The 20,237-nt window shown below is 36.7% G+C and overlaps 1 protein-coding gene across 1 annotated transcript; it reads right to left on the bottom strand.

Annotated features, from left to right (window-relative positions):
* Positions 1-15,415: 15,415 nt before the first annotated feature.
* LOC114313816 (MLO protein homolog 1-like) lies at positions 15,416-19,946 on the bottom strand. Its single transcript, XM_082918886.1, has 14 exons — positions 19,713-19,946; positions 19,546-19,603; positions 19,246-19,463; positions 18,637-18,753; positions 18,404-18,464; positions 17,824-17,909; positions 17,651-17,725; positions 17,308-17,396; positions 17,121-17,170; positions 16,975-17,015; positions 16,652-16,825; positions 16,511-16,546; positions 16,224-16,352; positions 15,416-15,986 (listed from the first exon to the last, which is right to left on the bottom strand). Exons 1-14 carry the CDS (start codon positions 19,833-19,835, stop codon positions 15,582-15,584), a joined length of 1,662 nt encoding a protein of 553 aa, XP_082775012.1. The 5' UTR covers positions 19,836-19,946; the 3' UTR covers positions 15,416-15,581.
* Between the last annotated feature and the right edge of the window lie 291 nt (positions 19,947-20,237).

Raw genomic sequence — 20,237 nt, 5'->3', positions numbered from 1 at the left:
TTCTTCACGTAGGCTTCAGCATCCTTTTGCATGTAGGGCCACCAATACCCCTGGGTAATGGCCCTGTGGGCTAATGATCTGCCCCCAGCGTGGCTTCCACAAATTCCTTCATGGATTTCATAGAGGAAATCTTCAACCTGCAAAGGGTGTACGCACCTTAAAAGGGGTCCAGTGAAGGATCTTCTGTAAAGATGTTCATCTTCTGTCAGACAGAATCTTGCAGATTTCAATCTGATTTTGTGTGCTTCCTTACGATCTTCTGGCAATTTTCCTTCTTTCAGGAATGCGATAATTGCATCCATCCAGCTTGGCCCCATGTCCACACACATTGCTTGCTGCTTTGTGCTCTCTGGTCCTATGCTCGGGCCCGACATGTAGTCGATCATAATTGTTCTTGTTTTTCCAGTCTAAATTGAACTTGCCAGGTAAGCCAACGCGTCGGCGTGGGTGTTGTCATCTCGGCTAACCTGGAGTAGTTGGCAGTTCTAAAATAGAGTTGCTAATCTAATGACCTCTTTTGCATATGCCGACATCCTTTCGTCCCTGGCTGCGAATTCACCTGTTGACTGGTTAACAATAAGTTGTGAATCACAAAAAACTATTACCTCATCTGCTTCTGCTGCTGCTGCCAATTTTAGCCCTGCAATTAATGCTTCGTACTCCGCTTCATTGTTTGAGGCCTTGAACCCCAAACGGATGGACTGTTCTATTATTTCTCCATCAAGAGATATCAGCAGTACTCCTGCCCCTGCTCCTTGACGGTTTGAACTTCCATCGACGAAAAGTCTGAATGAATCGCCGATGTAGATGCTGCAGGGTCTGAGTTTTTCCTTCCTTTGTTCTTTTGCCTTTGGCTGGGTTTCTCCTTGCTTGCTGGGATGCTGCTCATCTCGGCTCAACGGAGCTCGATGTTCCATGGTTTCTAGGGTGAATTCTGCCACGAAGTCGGCCAAAACTTGGCCCTTTATTGCTGTTCTCGGCCTGAACTCCAGGTCATATTAGCCCAGGGCCACCGCCCATCTTGCTATCCTTCCTGTTAAGTCTCCTTGTTGTAACAAGGACTTCAGTGGGTGCTCTGTTAGGACCACAATCTTGTGTGCCTGAAAATAATGGTTCAACTTCTTTGAAGCCATTACAAAGGCCAGCATTAATTTTTCTAGCGGCAGATACCTTGTTTCTGCACTGGCCAAGGTTTTACTTACATAATAAACCGCTTTTTGCTCCCCTTTGTCTTCTCGGATGAGTACTGCACTTACTGCGTGTTCTAAAACTGCCAAGTACAAAAACAGTTCTTCCCTTGGTTCTGGATTGGAAAGAACCAGAGTTGTGGTCAAGTACTTCTTTAGGTCGGCTAGAGCGGTTTCGCATTCTTCTGTCCACAGAAAGTCTGTGGCTTTTTTCACAAAGTTGAAGAAAGGTCTGCATTTATCTGAGCTTCTGCTGATGAATCTGTTTAGGGCTGCGGCCCTTCCAGTAAGCATCTGAACCTGTTTCGCCGACGTTGGGCTCTGCAGCTCTAGGATGGCCTTGATTTGGTCTGGGCTGGCCTCTATGCCCTTTCTCGTTACCAGATATCCTAGAAACTTACCTGATCCAACTCCAAACACACACTTTGATGCGTTGAGTTGGAGCCGGTATGTTTTGAGTATATCAAAAATCTCTTTTAGGTCGGCAAGATGTCCCTTAGATTCTTTGGTCTTCACGACCATGTCATCGATGTAGACTTCTACCGTTTTACCAATTAGGTGCTTGAACATTTTTGTTACTAACCTTTGGTAAGTTGCTCCTGCGTTTTTCAGCCCAAAAGGCATTACCTTGTAACAGTACAAGCCTTTAGGGGTGATGAACGCAGTCTTCTCCTCGTCTGGAGGGTACATGGCAATTTGGTGGTATCCCCTGTATGCATCCAAAAAACTCATCCTTTCGTGCCCTGAAGTAACATCTACTAACTGGTCAATCTTGGGCAGAGGAAAGCTGTCTTTGGGACAGGCTTTGTTGAGGCTGGTAAAGTCTACACAGACTCTCCATTTACCGTTCTTCTTTTTCACTACTACTGTGTTGGACAACCATGTCGGATAGTGAACTTCGCGGATGGCCCTGGCCTCCAGAAGTTTGTCTACTTCTTCTTCTACTGCTTCGACGTGCGTCAACGTCGGTCTTCTGGCTCGTTGAATCACAGGTTTGGCCGACCTATCGACATTCAGTCTGTGGCAAGTGACCTCGGGGTCAATGCCAGGCATTTCATAAGGTGTCCAGGCGAACACTTCAATGTTGGCTCTCAAAAAATCTTCCAGTTCTTTTTCTTCTTCTTCGGCTAAACCTGAACCGAGAAGAAAGAAACGTTCTTCGTTGCCCTCCTGGACTAGGATTTTCTTTAGTGTCTCTTCACTCTTTTCAGTTGGCTCCTTGCCGACATCATCTAGGACCTCTATGTCCTTGTCGTCAATCTCTGCCTCTTTTGGCTCTCGAATGTTGCAAGTGGACTTTGTTGCTGCCATGGACCAACTTTTTGCTTGCAGTTGATCTCCTCTGATTTCTTCAATTCCATGCTCTGTGGGGAACCGTAGTAGTTGATGTAATGTTGAGGGAACTGCCCCCATTGCATACAACCATGGTCTTCCCAAGATGATGTCATATGGTGAGGGTGTGTCAATTACCATAAATTCTGTTTTGATCTTCTTAGTACCGGCTTGTACTTCCATGCTTGCTGCGCCCAGTGGCCATGTCGGCGTTCCATTGAAGGCGACCATGGGGTTGTTAGATTCTTCCAGGTCGTCAGGATGAAGGCCTAGCTCCTTATAACATCTGATATACATTATGTCACAAGAGCTGCCTTGATCTATTAGGATGCGTTTTACTTGGCATTCCCCAACCTGGAGGGATATTACCAAGGCATCATTATGCGGATGCTGGACCATCTCTAGGTCGGCTTAGTGAAGGTTATCATTGGTCCTTGGCTTTCTTCAGGTCGAAGTCTTTTTTCCCTGATTTGGTAGACATGCTGTAAATGCCTTACCCTCTGGGTTTCTTCTCTGACTTCGTTCTCGTTGACCCTTGAGTGGATCACATTAACCACCCTTGGTCCTCCTGCCTGTGGTTGCTGTGCTGGAGATGGTGGAGCTGCTGGTGCTTGAGGCAATCTTTCCTATTCTTCTCTGGTCCTGGCCTCATCAACAAGGTCCCTCAGATGACCTTGCCTTACCAAGTCTTCTAAGTGTGCTTTTAGGGCCCTGCAACCCTGGGTTGGGTGCCCTTCTTCATTGTGGTAAGCACAACGCCTACCCATGTTTCTTCCCATGAATTCCCCTGATGCTCTTGCTGGAGGTCTGAAATAGGGTTGGTTTCGTATTTGATCCAGGACTTTATGGATGGGGATTCGGAACACCGTTGTCACTACCTGTTTGCCCTTCAATTCCGTTTCTTGTTTGGGTGGTCCGTTGTTACCTCGGCTTCGCTTCGGCGAGCCGTTTGCTTTCTCCTGCTTTATCTCTTTTGTTTCCCAATGTGTCTTCCTCGGCTCTGGCATATTTCTCAATTCTTGCCATGAGCTCTTCCATGCTTTTTGGCAGTGTTTTTGCCAAAGACTTCCGTAGTGGGCAGTCATCTTTCAGGTTGTTCTTGAAAGATACGACCGCCACTTCTTGGTTGCATTCGGGTATTCGATTGAACACCTCATTGTATCTCTTCGCGTAGGCCCTAAGGCCTTCTTCCTTGGTGATTCTTAAAGCCATCAGGGCATCGACCCTTAAGGGCTGTAGTTTGTTCGTCACAAACCTGGCTACAAACATCTCGGCCAGGCCTTCCCATGTCTTTACGCTTCCCTTTGGCAGCTTATGGAACCAATCGGATGCAATTTCCCCAAAGGATGAGGGAAATACTTTGCAGAGCAATGGCTCATTCCCACTGTATAATGCCATTGAATTCAGGTATAGTCCAACATGAAAGTTGGGGTCTGACTTACCATCATAAATTTAGAACCTCGGCATGCTAAATCTTTTTGGTGCTTCAAATTTATCCAGTTCCACCGAGAATGGCGTTCTCGGCTTAACTTTAGAAGTCACCTCGGTTTCAACATTCTACTGCCTCTTTTTGAAGTAGTCTCTCAAGTCTTCTTTACTCCTACCTAGAGCTCGGCTATCTCTGGACTTCAATCTTTTCGGCACACTACTTTCAGCCTCGTAGTGGGCCCGTTTTGATCTTTCTCTATGGGTTGTGTCAAAGCAGAGCGCTTGCCCTGGAGCATGCCGATGTTCTTTGGGCCCTGGATCCTTCATGCGATGTGCCCTTCGGGACTCTTCTTGCCTTGGTTCCTCTCGTCTGACTTCCCTGGAACGTCGGTGAGAGTGGCTTGCACTCCTGGTGTGCTGAGGGGCTTCGGGGATTGCTTTTTTCCCTCCCCTCTGGGTATTAATTGCTGGCATCGGTGTATCTTGCAGCGGGTACGGTGGCTGCATAACATTGTTTTGCATCATGAAGTTGACCACTGACTGTAGGTCTGCCAGCTTGTTCGCCAAGTCTTTTACTTCCTCATCCCTTCGTAAGCACCTATCCCTCCAGACCTGAAGGTCATCTTCGTTGTAGTACTTGCTTTGGTTTGTCCTTTTTGTAGCGTCGCCCTCCTGGCCGACGTCTTTTTCTCCGTGGCCCTGGTCATGATTCTCTGTACTGTGATTGTCTCCTTCAACGTCAAGGTCGATTGGTCTACCACTCCCAGCAGGAGTTTCGCCCCCAATGTTTTCCCCTTGTCCGTCACTGGCCATCTATTCTTCTAAGATTCCCACAGACGGCGCCAAATTGTGTGAGTAATTTTCTTACCACACTGCCCGCCTAGTAATCAGCTGGAGAACACCGGCAGAATAGATGGCTCCAGTAACCTGTAACAGAAAGAAAGGGCTCCGGCGGTGACTCCTCTACCCGGGGGTACTCCGACGATCAAGTCAGTATATCTCTCAAAGATAATCAAGTGCTAAACTCACAAGCTTGAGTATAAAACTACGTACCTTAGACCCATGAGGGTGCCTCTCTTTTATAGTTAACTCAATCCAAGTCCTACTAGAAGCATGACTTCTATAGACTTTAATTTAGTGATTACTTAGGATTTCTCAAGAGATAAAGATAAACTCCCTAAGAGCTTTATCCTTATCTTGGCTAAGTCCCCTCTTTGTCCTAGGACTCTTGTCCCTTATCCGCTTATCTCGGATTCCGATATCTTCGGAGACAACCTCGGCAACTCCGATATCTTTATTGTTTATTTTCTTCATAAACTCTCTTTTGGAGAGCATGTGATCACCAACATCCTTTAACATCTAAAGTAATCATGGTATTTTAGCTATGAAGCACGGGTACTCTAAAAATAGTGTCGTATAAGTACCGGGTACTTACCGGGTGTGGGTACTCGTACCGGCACAGCTGCACACGTACCGGGTATGACAAAAAAGGGGTTTGATATGTTTGGTTTAATCGGGGTATGACATGGGTACGTCGTTGGTACGTTTCAAGTACGTCGAGGCAAAAAAAACAAATTTATAAGAGAATTAGGGGTACCGGAGCAATTTATTTATGTTCTTTATTAAAAAAAACAAAAAACACAGTGTCATATTGTAATATTAAAAATATATATACACTTAGGTTTTGTTTTGTCCCTTCTTCTATCTCTTCACTTCAGCAACAGCAAAGAGACGAAGCCCTAGCGTAATCGTCTCCGTCTTCTTCTTCAGCAACAGTAGCATCTCTTCACTTCGAAGCCCTCTAGCGACGGCGACGCAACGGGACGAAGCCCTCCGATGAGTGTTCTTCATCTTCTTCTTCTTCTTCGTCTCTTCGTTTTTTCTGTAGATCAGCAACTGGTGAGTGTTTTTCATCATCTTCGTTTCTTTGTCTTCCCTCCGACGAGTGCTCTTCATCTCTCTCTTTCTTTTCTTTTTTTGGTGCCCCTGTAGATCAGCAATTTTGATGGACGAGATTATTGATCTGTGTAAATGTAGTAGATTATTGATATGTGTAATGTTAATTGTTGCTGTTGTTCTTCATCTGATCTGTGTAATGTTAATTTAGTGTTTTTCATCTCTCTCCTTTTTTTGTGCTCCTATTCTTTATCTGCTGTTGTTCTTCATCTGTTGTAATGTCAATTGCTACTGCTGTTAAAAATAAATTATGATCACAGTGCATAACATCTCAAAATGAGAGATTTCACAAATATTATTTTAGTTTTTATATTTAATTTTAATTTGTAGATTGGATCCTTTAACCATAATTATAATATAAAAAAGAAAAAGAAAAAATATTAGCATACTGCAACCGTACCCGTATCATATTTTTTCTGAGTTTTGCCGTATCGGCATACCCGTAGCCATACTCGCACTGTACTTGTACCTGCACCCGTGCTTCATAGTGTTTTAGCAAAGTTTCACCATATAATAATTAAAAAGTTTAGAAGATAAATTAATTACAAAATCGGATACAATTCTCTTATACAAAATGAGCCTTAACTTTTTCTAAGCTCCACTTGTGTTCCAATATATAATTTTCAAAAATATAAATATGAAATTTATTATTAAAAAAAAAAGAGTAAAGTAGGTAATTCACTCATGAGAATGAATGCAGCGTTTGTAAATAAGAAATATTTTGTATGCTTTTTTGTGATCCTTTTTTTAATATTAGTAACATTACTGTAATACTGTATCGGTCTTTGCTTTTTGAGGCCATATCTATCTTTATTTGCCTTGGTTTTAAAATTAGACTAAAGTCATATCCATTAATTAGTGTATTAATTAGTATATAAATTAATAATGTGATATAATTTAAGATGTCATAATAAGTGGAGTCAATAATAATATCATAACTAGTATTGGCAGTGACGGAGTCAAGAAATTAAATAAAGGGGGTAGTTATTAATTATGACATTGAAAATTTTTACAAAAATATTTTACATAATTTTTTACGATTAACTTCAAGAAAGATAAAATAAATATATATATTATTTGCAACTAGTATATTATGGACAATATAAAAAAAAATCATGGATATAAGTTTTAAAATAAATTATATAATGATAAAATAATTTTTTATGCAAAATTTTAGTAAAAATTCAATATAATAGTAATATCACATTATCATTGATATATGATATCATCAACCAATAGTAAAAAAACACATAGAGGATGAACCTCACATGTCAAATGTAGCTAATAATTCAATCAATTCCATATCTTCATTGAGATTAATTATAATTGTCTGTCAATAATGATAGATATCACCATTGTATTGAACTTTTTATAGATAATAATATGACTTATCGTAATATCTTTATTTTCAATAAAAAAATAACCATTATTATTCTCACAATTTTAAAAATGTCATTGATATTTCACTCTAAATAATATTTTATAAATTTTTTTATTTAAAATATTTTCATTATGTTTGTAAAAAAAAAAAAAATCAAAAACCCAGAGGAGGGCACGTGACCCCCCTAGACCCTCTGTGGCTCCGCCACTAAGTGTTTATATACTAGTTAATACAATAATTAATACATGTAGTACCACTCTTAAAATTATTCATCTGAAAAAAGTTTGGTGCCAATTTTTGCAGTCAATGGAAGAGATATTGGAGAGAAAAAGTTGTATTAATATATATGATTCACTTATTGGTGCAGCCAAAAAAAAAAAAAAAACAAAAGAAAAATTAAATAGTTATTTACCGAATTGAAATTGTAATTTAGAGGAACTCTTCTGATCAGTTGGAACAAGATCAACAATCCTTGAAAAGTTTCATCCGTGTCAAATTCATGTATTACTTAATAAATAGATGAACAAGTAAATTTGTGTTAATATTTAGCACCTACTTTTGTTTGTTAGGTTTAGCAATTTATTAGTATTTGGCATTAATAGTCAACCAATACCACCTCATTATTGAGTCATGAGTTTGACTCCACTAAAGGCTAATGACGCATATGTATTATTAAACCTTTTTACATGATTAAATGTTTAATTTTTATAAATTATCTCTAATCTATTAACAAAATTAAAAAAAAAAATGTAATTTAAAAAAAAAAAGAAAAAAAAAAAAGCAATGTTGGAAGTGGTTGGCCTGCCAAGGTATATAATGCATTGGCAATGAAGAGACAACTACTCATATCACACAAGGTGGATTGTTTTGTCTGTAATATTTGTTTGAATTCCAAAGACAATAATCAATTAGTTTTTCTTAATTGCTTGATTGTTACTTTATTTATAGTTACAACAAATGCATGTGACAATAGATTTTTGTTATCGCTCAATTCAACCTTAAACACCTCTTTTACGTAAGTTTCACAATATATGAGAGGGTTGTATTAAATTTTGTAATATATTCACACTAATTATCATGTCTAAAAAGATTGTGTCCAATTCTGTAATATATTCAAGTTTCGTTTGGCATTAGTTAATATCGCCAACTTTTTTATATTCGGACTTTTTTAGTCTTGTTTGGTTTGAATTTTTTGATTTTTTTTTTTTACTTTTGTGAGAAAAAAAATATAATGATTATGAATTGGATGTGATATTTTGTCTTATTAATTTATTTAACCTATTTTAGCATTTTGATAAATTTAATCCAGGGCTCAATACACTTAAATTTTTTTGTAAAGCCTTCTTTGGTATTACAAAGATGAAACTAATCAAAGGGCCTAATGTTCTTTTCTTTTAGGCGCAAAAAAAGCCCTATTTCAAAACATGGGAATAGATCCTTGTTACTTTCTTTATATTTACAACAAATGTATGTGGGAATAGATCTATCAATCATAGATTGTTATTATCAACTAAACTCAACAAACTTCAGACACTAAAACCATCTCCAATGTTGTATCAAATTGAGCATCAGATTTGAATTTGATGAAAAAAGTCACTTTTTTCCTCTCCAATGGTTTCGCCAAACTGATATAAAACTGAAAATGAAGCAAAAGTTTCATCAAACTAAGGATCCGTGTGAGATTTCACCATTTCACTGTGCACTAACGTTGGAGATGGGGGCCCACCGGTCAACCAGTCGGATGTCAGGCCGGTTGACCAACCGGTCGACCAGCGCATGCATACTTGCTTCAATCTGCTTCAATTTTTGGTTGGCCTGCGAACTGGTTCAAATAGGTAGGTTACTTTTGTGGTACTACGAATAAATTGAAGATTGATATCAATTTAAATTTCCATCAAAATGCAACATGAAAAATTATATCGTATATACATATAAATTTTGAGTTAAGAAGTAGTCGTTCTGCACTAGCAATTCCAATAACTTACTGTTGGTGTGACAGAGTATTTTGAAAACTTATCGTTGTTGTTGTGCTCTATAAAATACACCAATATTTTAATTTCATTATATCATTACAATTTTTATTTTCTTTGTGAGCTTTAATTTGATAATGTCATTACAATTTCTATTTTGTTTGTGAGCTTCAGTGTGTATTCTGTGTTTGTCAGGTTCAATTTCTTTGTGAGCTGCAGTTTGATAATAGCATTACAATTTGTTGAAGTTCTAGGCATGATTTGAATTTTTATAGTTCTATGTCATTACAATTTTTCTTTGTAAGCTTCAGTTTATATTATATCATTACAATATATTTCACTGTATGAGTTAGATATTGTATCCTACTGAATTTGCTTCAAACTATGGAAGATTTTGAAATGTTTGAGGAATCACAAACTTCATAGCACAACACTGATATTAATTTTATTTCGGAAACTTCATGAGAGCACAACACTGATATTCATTTTATTTCGGAAACTTCTCGTGTTTCTCATGGTAAGGCGTTCATAATTATAGAAAATGAAACTTTATGTAGATCTTGGTTGGCAGTCTCTCAAGATCCCATTACTGGTAATAATCAGACCATGGTTATATTTTGGGAACGAATACTTGTTTATTTTAATTCACAATTGAGTGGTGAATCAAATTGAAACCGTATTTCTTTGTCTCACCGTTGGTCTGTCATGCAAAAGGCAATTAATAAATTATGTGATTTTCTTGAGCAAATTCAATTGAGGCAACAAAGTGGAACAACTGAGGCAGACATGGTAAAGTTTCTTTCTGTTATTAAATATCAATTTTCTTTTGTAATGTATACTTGTTATTGAAATTTTTGTAATTTTTTTTTTGTAGGTCGTTGAAACAATGCGAATGTATCATGCAATATAGAAAAAACACTTCACATTTGATACATGTTGGGATATTTTGCACCCAAAAAAACCACACAACATGCTTATCAATGTTCGAATCCACCAACTGAAGATGAGGCTTTTCAACCTAACCAAAATATTGTGGTGCACCAACAACTGACTAATATATCAACACAACCAATTGGTACTAAGGCAGCGAAAGACAAATTAAAGAATCAAACAACTCACGATGGTAGATTTGATGAAATGGCTGTCAACCAATCCAAAATTGTTGAAGTATTATCAACTATCTCCGCTAGAATTGTTGAGCGAGATGAACAAAAGGCGATAGACCGTGAACAGAAGGCTGCAGAGCGTCGAAGAAGGGCCGATGATAGAGAGAAACAACTGAAACTCCTATCTATGATGAATGAAAGAGAACAACGAAATGAAGATCATAAAATAATGTCAATGGACATGACAAATTTAAATCATATGCAAAGGGCGTACTACGAAGAGCGTCAACGACAAATCTTGTTTTGAACAACTAATAGATTGCCTTGACTATTTCTGTATTGTTGGGTAATATTGGTTTTATTATTTAAAAACATTAATAGTGGGTTGTATTGGTTGTATTAGAATTAATTGTATTCATTTTTTTTATAACATATATTTGTATTGATTTGATTTTAACATGCTCATAAACATGTGGTTGGTAAAACATTTCAGTTCACACATTTATTTGCCAATTGTCTTGTGTTTAGTAAAAAATTCTATACATTACTAATGTTCAAATTACCACCAGCAAATAAAGGAAGCTACTATATTATAAAAGACAGAACCACTACATTTATAAAAGAAATTGACCCAACAAAATAACAAAAAGTTGTTAACAAAAAACAAAATAACGAAAATACATAATGTAAAAGTACATTCTAAAAACAAACAAAATTTACATAATTTGTTCTTATCATCCAAGCTGTCATCGAAACACATCAACAGTCATTGTTCAGTAGTGGTGGAGGGAAGTAGTGATGACAGATGTCATTTACGCAATGCTCAATCCTATCCATGCGATTGCTTGCCACTTCATTAAGTCTTTCAATGTCCAAACGGAACTCACCAAATTGTTGAATTAATGAGTTCTGCGTAGTGAGAAATGCATCGAACTGAGTACCGAATGAACTGACCTGATTAGCCATTTATTGTTCCCATTGAACGCGTTGATTATGTCATTCTTCTTGCTTGGCCAAAAACTCAGTCCAATATTGAGGTTGTTTAGTTGATGGCATCGCATTGGCATGAGGATCTTCTGGAATATCATTTGGTGGGACATGTGCATTAAGACTTCCCATTAAATCGTCAGCTCCACCAGCACAGGTCAGTGTATACTCCGAAATGACTGAAGAGATTGTGGTCTCTGTTTCAACTACAAGGCGAACGCTAAAATGTTTGAAAATTTTAGTCAGAAGTGCCGCAAAAAGTAATGACCGCCCCATGAATTGACCAAGATTTGCATACATCATTTCTTTCATTATTATGTAGCACAAATCTATTTTATGGCTAATTTCAAAACAATATAACAAATAAGCATTAAAATATGGGACAACATCAAAATGTCCTATTTTCAGAGTGACATTTTCTACAATCCACCAGTGGAGAATCTGAAGATAAGGTTTCAAATGTTTTGCTTGTAGATTAGTAACGCTAAATCTGTTTTCACAAATAGTAGTATATACGTCACTGACATTACCAACAATATTAACTAGGCCAGCCTCACTCTGAAAATGGATATGCATATCCCCTTCGTCAACTCTAATAATTCCTGCTAAAGTAAGGATATCAAACTGAATACCCTTTCCTTTCACATAAGGCAGAAGAGTAAAATTTACATCTTCTTCATTAGTACCTCTTAGGTGAACATAAAATAAAGACACCAGCCATGGATATACTTTTTGCAGTAAATTAATTAAATTTACCCACCTCATTGCCTCAAGTTTGCTAACTAAAAGTGGATCATATTGAGATGGCAGATTAACCCTCCTCCATGTTACAATAGGTCGCCTAGAGAAGCTTTCAAAGGCTTGTTCATGACTTTCACTAAGAAAATCAGAAGTAGGATAAGCCTCATTTTCAGGCTGCTATTGTTGGCGTCGTGGAGGGTTGGAGCTTTCACCATGTTCTAGTCTAGCTCTTTTAATTCTAGGCATGATGTGAATATTTGTTCAATTTTAATAGAAATGTGTTAAATATCAAAGGTGAATTAGAGCTGGCATTCAATGTAAAGAGCTTAAATGGTGTGAAGTGTGGTGTGCAGAAGTGCAATAGATAAGGAGTGCACACTGGGGGGGGGGGAAAAATTAACAGAGTCGGTTGAGCAGCCGGTCAACCCACCGGTTGACCAACCGGTTGACCGGTGTTGAAGACTCATGAAATTTAGTTTCTGCTGCTGTTCGGCATGTTCTTTCTGCTACTATTCGGCTTATTGCTTTAATTGCTTTGGCTTGCTGATTCTATCGATTAACACTTCCAATATAGAGTTTGTATAGAGTAAATATGTAGTGGAGCAGATTTTGTATAGCATTTCTGTCCAATGTTGAGCTGATATAGAAGGTCAATAAATGAGGTAGGTGGTGGAAGGAATTAATGTGGTTGGTAAATTGGTTTAATGAATTAGTTGGATGGTGGTGTGTGTCATGAGGCATTGACTCATCAAATGAGGCTCTTATGCCACATTTGAAAACAAATTGAGTTCTTAAATTTGTATTGTATAGCCTCATTGATTTGTCAAATTAATGAGGTGTTGAATATTCATGATGTACTAAATAAATGAATTTCCAAATTCATGAATGAATTTTTAAATATAAGACTTCCAACATCAGTAAGCCTTTGGTAATTATTTTGTAACTGATTAAGACATGGTTATTAAAAACTGTAATTCTTTGGTAATTTAATATATGTGGATATATATAAGAAAACAACATCAATAAATTATGAATTGGATAATCTTGGATAATCAGCAGAGAACATTTATCAATTGTCAAATTTATAGATTGAATTATCAAAACAGAACATGCCAAGTATTTAGATAATATTGACAAAATTATGAAGAGTACTAACAACAAACAGTAGCTGACAACCTCCTATTCAAAAAAATAAGCAAAATTACAGCAAAATTACATGTTCATGTCAACGTGGTGAATTTAGTTTTTACCGTGAAAATGCCACATATGTTCTATTAAATCATTACAGAAGGCATGATATGCATCTTTATCTCTAATACCTAAATGACGAGACATAAATGATTGGAAGTCATTGTTAGGAGTACAGGAAAATTGTACTGATACGTCGATTGATGAAAGTTCATAATCGAAATCAAGGTGCTCCTCTCTCTCATCTTCGACAATCATATTATGTAACTCTTCATTATGTTACCAACTCTTCATTATGTTACCAAGCATTTTCGGATCCCAAAAACGTACAACACACCTATAATTGCAAACCGAGATTAAAGCACTCAGAATGCACGCTCTGCATCCTTCCTTGCTGACTCTTGCATCATTGCAAAATGTTGCTTCTTTGCTCCTAGGGAAGAAGAGATTGTTTGAACCAGTGTTGCCCATTGAGGGTATATACCATCAGCAAGGTAATAACCCATATTATAACTGTGTCCATTAATAGTGTAATGGACAGGGGGAGCTTTATTTTGAGCAAGATTAGAAAATAAGGGCGATCGATCCAACACATTCAAGTCATTGTGTGATCTAGACATTCCAAAAAATGCATGCCAAATTTACAAGTTATAAGAAGCTACTGCTTCAAGGATGATGGTTGGCTTTTTTTGATGGCCTATGTATTGACCTTGCCATGCCTTTGGACAATTTTTCCACTCCCAATGCATGCAATCTAAACTTCTCAATATATCCGGAAACCACCAAACCTCCCCAATAACAAGTAATTTAACAATATCAGTTGGTGTTGGAGATTTCAAATATTATGGTCTGAAAATTTCAATTACTGAATTACAAAAATGTTGCAAACTTTGAATTGCAGTGTTTTCCCATCAACTGCATCTGTTGTCACTCCATATAGCAATATTCTCATAGCTGAAGTCATCTTTTATAGGGGAGACAATCCAAGAATATGAGCTGCACCTTGTTTTTGAACAAAATATGGATTGTATGCTTCGATGGCATTCAAAATTCGCAGATACAAAGGACGACGCATTCGAAAATGTCTCCGAAATGCTGTAAGTGAATAAACTAGATTTGTCGCAAAATAATTCGCAAACAATCACTCATGACCCTTCCTTCTATCACGATGTATGTACTTATGGCCTACAACAGAACCATCTTTTTTCTTTGATCTATCAGTTGATCACAACATCTGAATCATGCTAACATTATTCATCTCATAAGCCCCCAAAAGTGTGACCATATATTCATCATTAGACTCATCATCAGAGGATAAGGAAGAAGAAGAGGATGAAAATGAAGTGAACATCATGGAATTTAAGATACTCATTATGCTCTGCTTTCTTTCAGTTATGTGCCTTTCAGATATAACGTATCACTTGTCTGGTATATGGTACATGGACAATGTGTTTATATCAGGTTTTGGAAGGCTTTGGAAGGAAATCATTATTGGGGGCAACCAAAAATGGAAAATATGTAATGGAGGGAAAAAGAAATAATAAACGAATTGGGAACAGAAAGGGAGGGGGAAAAAAAATTGAGTTGCCTACCTGGTCGACCGGCCGGTCAACCCATCGGACATCCCCTTTGCTTTGATGCACGCTACAGTGGCACGGTTGGAGCTGCTCGTACCAGATTGAGAAAATTACTTTTTTTTTACTCAGAGTTGGTGAAATTTTACTGAACCGTTGGAGATGCTCTAAGAGTATCCGCATCAAACTAGCTAAAGTCATTTTTTAGCTAGTTTGTTGATACTGTTCATAAAAAACGAGCCTCCATCAATCTCGCTACAGTAGGTCGCTAATTTACGAGCGCTACAGTAACTTATTACAATAAGCGAGGCAATGTTCATCGTTATAACACAGAGATTAATGTTACTGGATGTTCGGCCACACGTCCAGCCGGTCAATCGGTCAACGACCTTTTTTTTTCTTTTTTCTTTTTTGCATTTTTTAAGAATTGTTTGGCTGGTAACTCATCAATTTAATTAAAATAATAATAATAATAACAAACACAATAAAAAAATAATATTTTAATAAGATTAAATTAGAATAGAGAGTTTGATGCAGTAGGTACTAAAGATGTGACTAGTTAAAATAGTAAAATAGTTTTTTTAGCTATAATTTGACTAAAAATTTAAAGAGTTTGATGCGGATGCTCTAAAACCATTTCCTGGTTAGTATTACAAAGAAGAAACAAATCAAAAAGAACCAATAACCACTTTAACAAGCGTTCCCCAAGAGACATTTCATATATACTTTGTCTAAGGCTGAACAAATGAAAAATCAATACTATGAGATTCTTCATTTTTGTGGGGGTGATGGTGATGAAGTTGTTGTGTTGGATCTTGGGCACCACCACTATGGCTAGAGATTTCAGTTTCAGAGAGCTCAGGATCAGATTGGTAAGACCTTGGAGAATTGGGAACGCTTTCGCGTTCGGCTCCAGCACTAGACCTGTACTTGTGGTTGTGGAGCAAATGTAAGGGTGATGAAGCATGGCTTGGTGTATTCTCTCCAGAAATGAACCCCGATGAATTATTAGAAACATCTGCTCCTCTTCCTCCTGCTTTTCTTTGTTTCTTTCTCTCCTTGGCTGCCTTTTGCCATTTCTTCAGAGCCTTTGCAGTCTGCTCCTCAAATATTGCTTGCTTCATGTGAGATCCCATCTACATATTCACAACCATGTATGGATCAGAGTTAGGAGAACTGTTTCTGAAAACAACCCATTTTTTTAGAAAACACCAAAAACTCCAACAAGACCTCTCCAATTGAAAGTCCAACTAGAGACAATCCATTTCTTTTGCAATAACTGTGTTTCGCACAAAAAATGAAAATAATATGTTAACATGAGTTTTAAAAAAAATTCTAAATTTGCAGAGGTGATGAAATAAGAAGCTACTTACTTGAGTGACTAAGGCATAAAGAGGAAAGGTGATATAGCTGCACACGAACTGAAGGGCTAACCCAAGTAGAACTCTTCCCAAAATTGCAAATAAGTTTTCATGGAAGCATGAATTTATCCCAAACTCGTACTGCATTTATTTATTTTTTTGAATGTACAAACAGTTAAAAACAATAAATTGTTACAGTTCAATTCGTCTCTCTCTCACACACTAATCAAAAGAAAAAAAAAGTGATAAATCTGATGAAAATATGATACTAGCCAGTAAATTGATTTGGAATAAATTACCCATGTCCATAAGAATAACGCCATCTGGAATGCATTCTGTGCAAAAAGAAAGATCAAGTGTGAGATTAGAAATGCCTCAACAAGCTACACGAAAAAAAAATATTATATGTCCAAATACGTAAATCCCATTGTATAGATAACCTGGAACAAGGTAAAATGAATCAAGATGAGGATCCACTGGGGTCTATTAAACCAGAAAAACCTGTTGCTTGGTTCCACAACCGGGGCTCCTCTAACTACAGTTGCTCGATCTTCAATTTGTTGAGCCAACTCCATTATAACTAGTTCTAGTTTTGTGCCCACTAACAGAAGTATCTGAACATTACACAAACACACAAATATAATTATAGAATTAGCAGAAAACATGTGTTTTGTGAGGATCGATGCAATAGAAAAAGCCCAAGTGCATTGAGAAATTTAACAGGATGAAACATAGATAACTTATGTGAACATGTCTTACTTACAATGAGTGGCACTAATGAGATCCAGGCAAGCGTGTACCAGCCTACACAAGTTTTAGAAGATAAAAATTATGATTTTATATAATCATGAAAGACTAAAAGTGAATTTAGTCTGATATCATCAAACAGAAACAGAGATGTTTGGTTACTGTAAACATTCAGCAGCAGTAAGATGACAGCAAAAACCCACAGTGGGAAACTGCAAAATCAACCCAAATTTAAAAAAAAAAAAAAAATCATTAGCATATAAGTGTCTTGGTAGATTCATTAAATGATATTCCCAAAGCCAGTGAGGAATATAGTTGACAATATTGAAAGAAGAAATGATGAAGTTACCTTATTCCCACCACCACCTTGAAGTCATCTTCCATGGATCTCTTAATATATTTGTGGAAATTAAATTTGGTATTTGGTGCAAAATGTGCCTACATACATATATTTATCAGACTTAATCTGTTGGGACATACCAGAATTGATCATGCAAATAATTAACATTTTAAAAAGGACTTTAGGCCCTGTTTGGAGTTGCTTCTAGGGGTGTTCATGTTAAGTATCAAATGATTGATGTGTTGTACTTGAATTTGATAGTGGATTTATTATATTGTTCAATTTAAATCGAACATGTCAATCGTTTGAGATTCAACTTGAAAATCCTGGGGAAATGAAGAAGCCCACTTACGTTGATAAACCCATTGCGCATAGTTATATAATCCACCTTTGACACCGAACCAAAGAATTGCCTGAAGAATGCAACCTGGAATAAAAAATTATAATCCCATATCATGCTTTGAAATTAGACAATGTGCTATGATATTTTGAACAATTCATAATTACTCTGAGTTATAATCTTACAATCCATCTGATCCCGGGAGTTCTGGAAAATCTAGTATGACGTCTCACAAATGAAGTCTGATGACTAAACCTAAATCTTGCTGGATCTGTTTAAGAAAAAAAAAAAACTCATCAATAATATTACAAAATCCGAAAAAATTACTAAAAAATAAAAGGAAAATGTTTGGGACCCCTTTTGGAGATGACGCCCACATCCCCAAAGTGATCACAGCCCTCCATGTATGTGTGAGGTTCATTCATGTATGTGTGAGGTCCACATTATGAGTAGTTCAGATTTATGGAGGTCTTGTGGGAGTGGGAATCTTAATGATTGCTCAAAATAAGATATGTGAATTACATTTGTTCTAAGGTGTAGCACAACAAATTACACACTTCATTTTCAGGCAATTTTTCAAAATATTTTTTGGGAGCCCAACAAATAACATTAATCAGCCCTTGGAGATTCCGGTCCATAATGTTGCCATTAGATGGGCCGTTAAGTTGGCCCTATTTGAAATTTACGAAGGCCCAAACTTAGGCCCAATCTTCATATATAAAAAATAATTAAATGAGAACTGAGAACAGGAAGGAATTAAATTACCATTGGTGAATTGATATTCCAAAGACGACGTATCTGATTCCCAACTCTTCCATTTCTTCATCTGGTGAATATATAATAAATAATAAATAATGTAAATAAACTTGATAAACATGATATCTTATTAATCTAAAGTATTTTAAAATAGCATTATATCTTTATATGACTTGGGTGACATATATATGTAATATAATAATTGAACTTGTGGTAATGAAAGAGAAGGAAAAAATACTTACTTTGGCCTGAGCAAGAATCACGATGATGACACTATACAGGACATGAAAGACGGCCAGGACGAATATAAATATATGCAACTGGTGCACTCCTGAGTTTGAAACTAGTGATATTTTTCCCTAAAACATTCCACATAACAACCACCTTGAATTAAGACCAATAATTTTTTTTTTCAATTGTATATGCAATTTAAATAAACACATAAAGCCCAATTTGACTTGTTTGGACTCGGAAATTTTTTTATTTTTTGTGTGATCAATTTCTACTTTTGTAGATGTATTTCAACACGAATACACACAATACTTACATCCATGTATATAGATCAAATAATGTAGAGGTGATCAAAAATTCATATATTGCGGTTTTAGATTAAATTTCGGCAAAATATATTCATAACATTTTTCTACAAGCATAAAAAGTGAAATATGAGATGAAAAACAAATATATACATATATTGTATTTACCTTAAGGTATAAAAAATAGAACTGTGAAACAATCTACCCATTAAAATGGAATGGTGGCTATTTAAATTTTTTAAAAATCTAGAGACGAAATAACAGTTTTTTTTTTTTTTTTTCCCTCCTGAAATCCTAAAGGAGTATTGGGCTTACTTTTCCAGCACAATAATCCGTTTTTTCATCAGCTGCTGCCAAAACTCGGTGCCACATGAAATCTTGATCATCATATGTAGAAAGTAATTTTCTCTTCTCATAGAACTTCTTCGAACATGGAAGCATTGTGTGTCCCAGTTTCGCAGGAATGCATATCTTCGATATGTAAGTCGTGCTCACTGTAAGCAGCAGCGATATAAAACCTAACAGCATCAACTCTACATATATACCCAAAAAAACTAATCAAAACAAAATAATTATAACTTCCTTTAATTTTCTTCAACAATACTAGCTAGTTACCCGCTTTAATTTTCTCCAATGCTTCACTCATGGCTTTCTTATGGCGTTTCTCGAACCACTGCCATTACAGAAAAGAAAGGGATCACGAAATGAGGGGGGGGGGGGGGGGGGAAACTTCAAAAAATTAATCGAGTTTTAATAGGTTTGTAACAAATGTAATACACTACCTTTTCGAGAGATTCAATCCCATGTTCGATTAGGATAGAGATAATCACAAACACGGCACACACAACAGCAACAGCCCACGTTGGAGTTTGCTCAAGTGACCTTTGTCCTCCATAACTAGACATGACTCTCTGAAAGTAATGCAACTTCTAGTAGAAAAAAAAAAAAACCAGCTCCAATACAAGCTTGTTCTACTGTACTATCTGTTTTCCTAGCTAGCCAGAGCAAATGGGAGTGAATAGAATTAAGACAAGGTCCTGAAATTTAAGTAGTTAGAGAAAACTATATACGGAAAGCGCGTTTTAGGACTGATGACTCATTCCATAATCTCAATTATCATATGTTCTTTGTTTGTACTTTGGGAATGGATATTAACTAAAAAGTTTGTTCATCCACACAAAATTTGGAAAAATATATGTATATATATATAATTAAATTTAGCCGGCTATTGGCGCCAAAAACAGTGACTAGGATCAACCAATGATGTTGGAAATACGTCCCTGATGATAAAAATAATGATAATAATG

This window comes from Camellia sinensis, chromosome 3 (assembly GCF_055761805.1).
Source record: "Camellia sinensis isolate YWXY chromosome 3, ASM5576180v1, whole genome shotgun sequence".
NCBI lineage: Eukaryota > Viridiplantae > Streptophyta > Magnoliopsida > Ericales > Theaceae > Camellia > Camellia sinensis.
The sequence above is the reverse complement of the archived record's forward strand: the minus strand, read 5'-3'. Positions and strand labels throughout refer to the sequence as shown.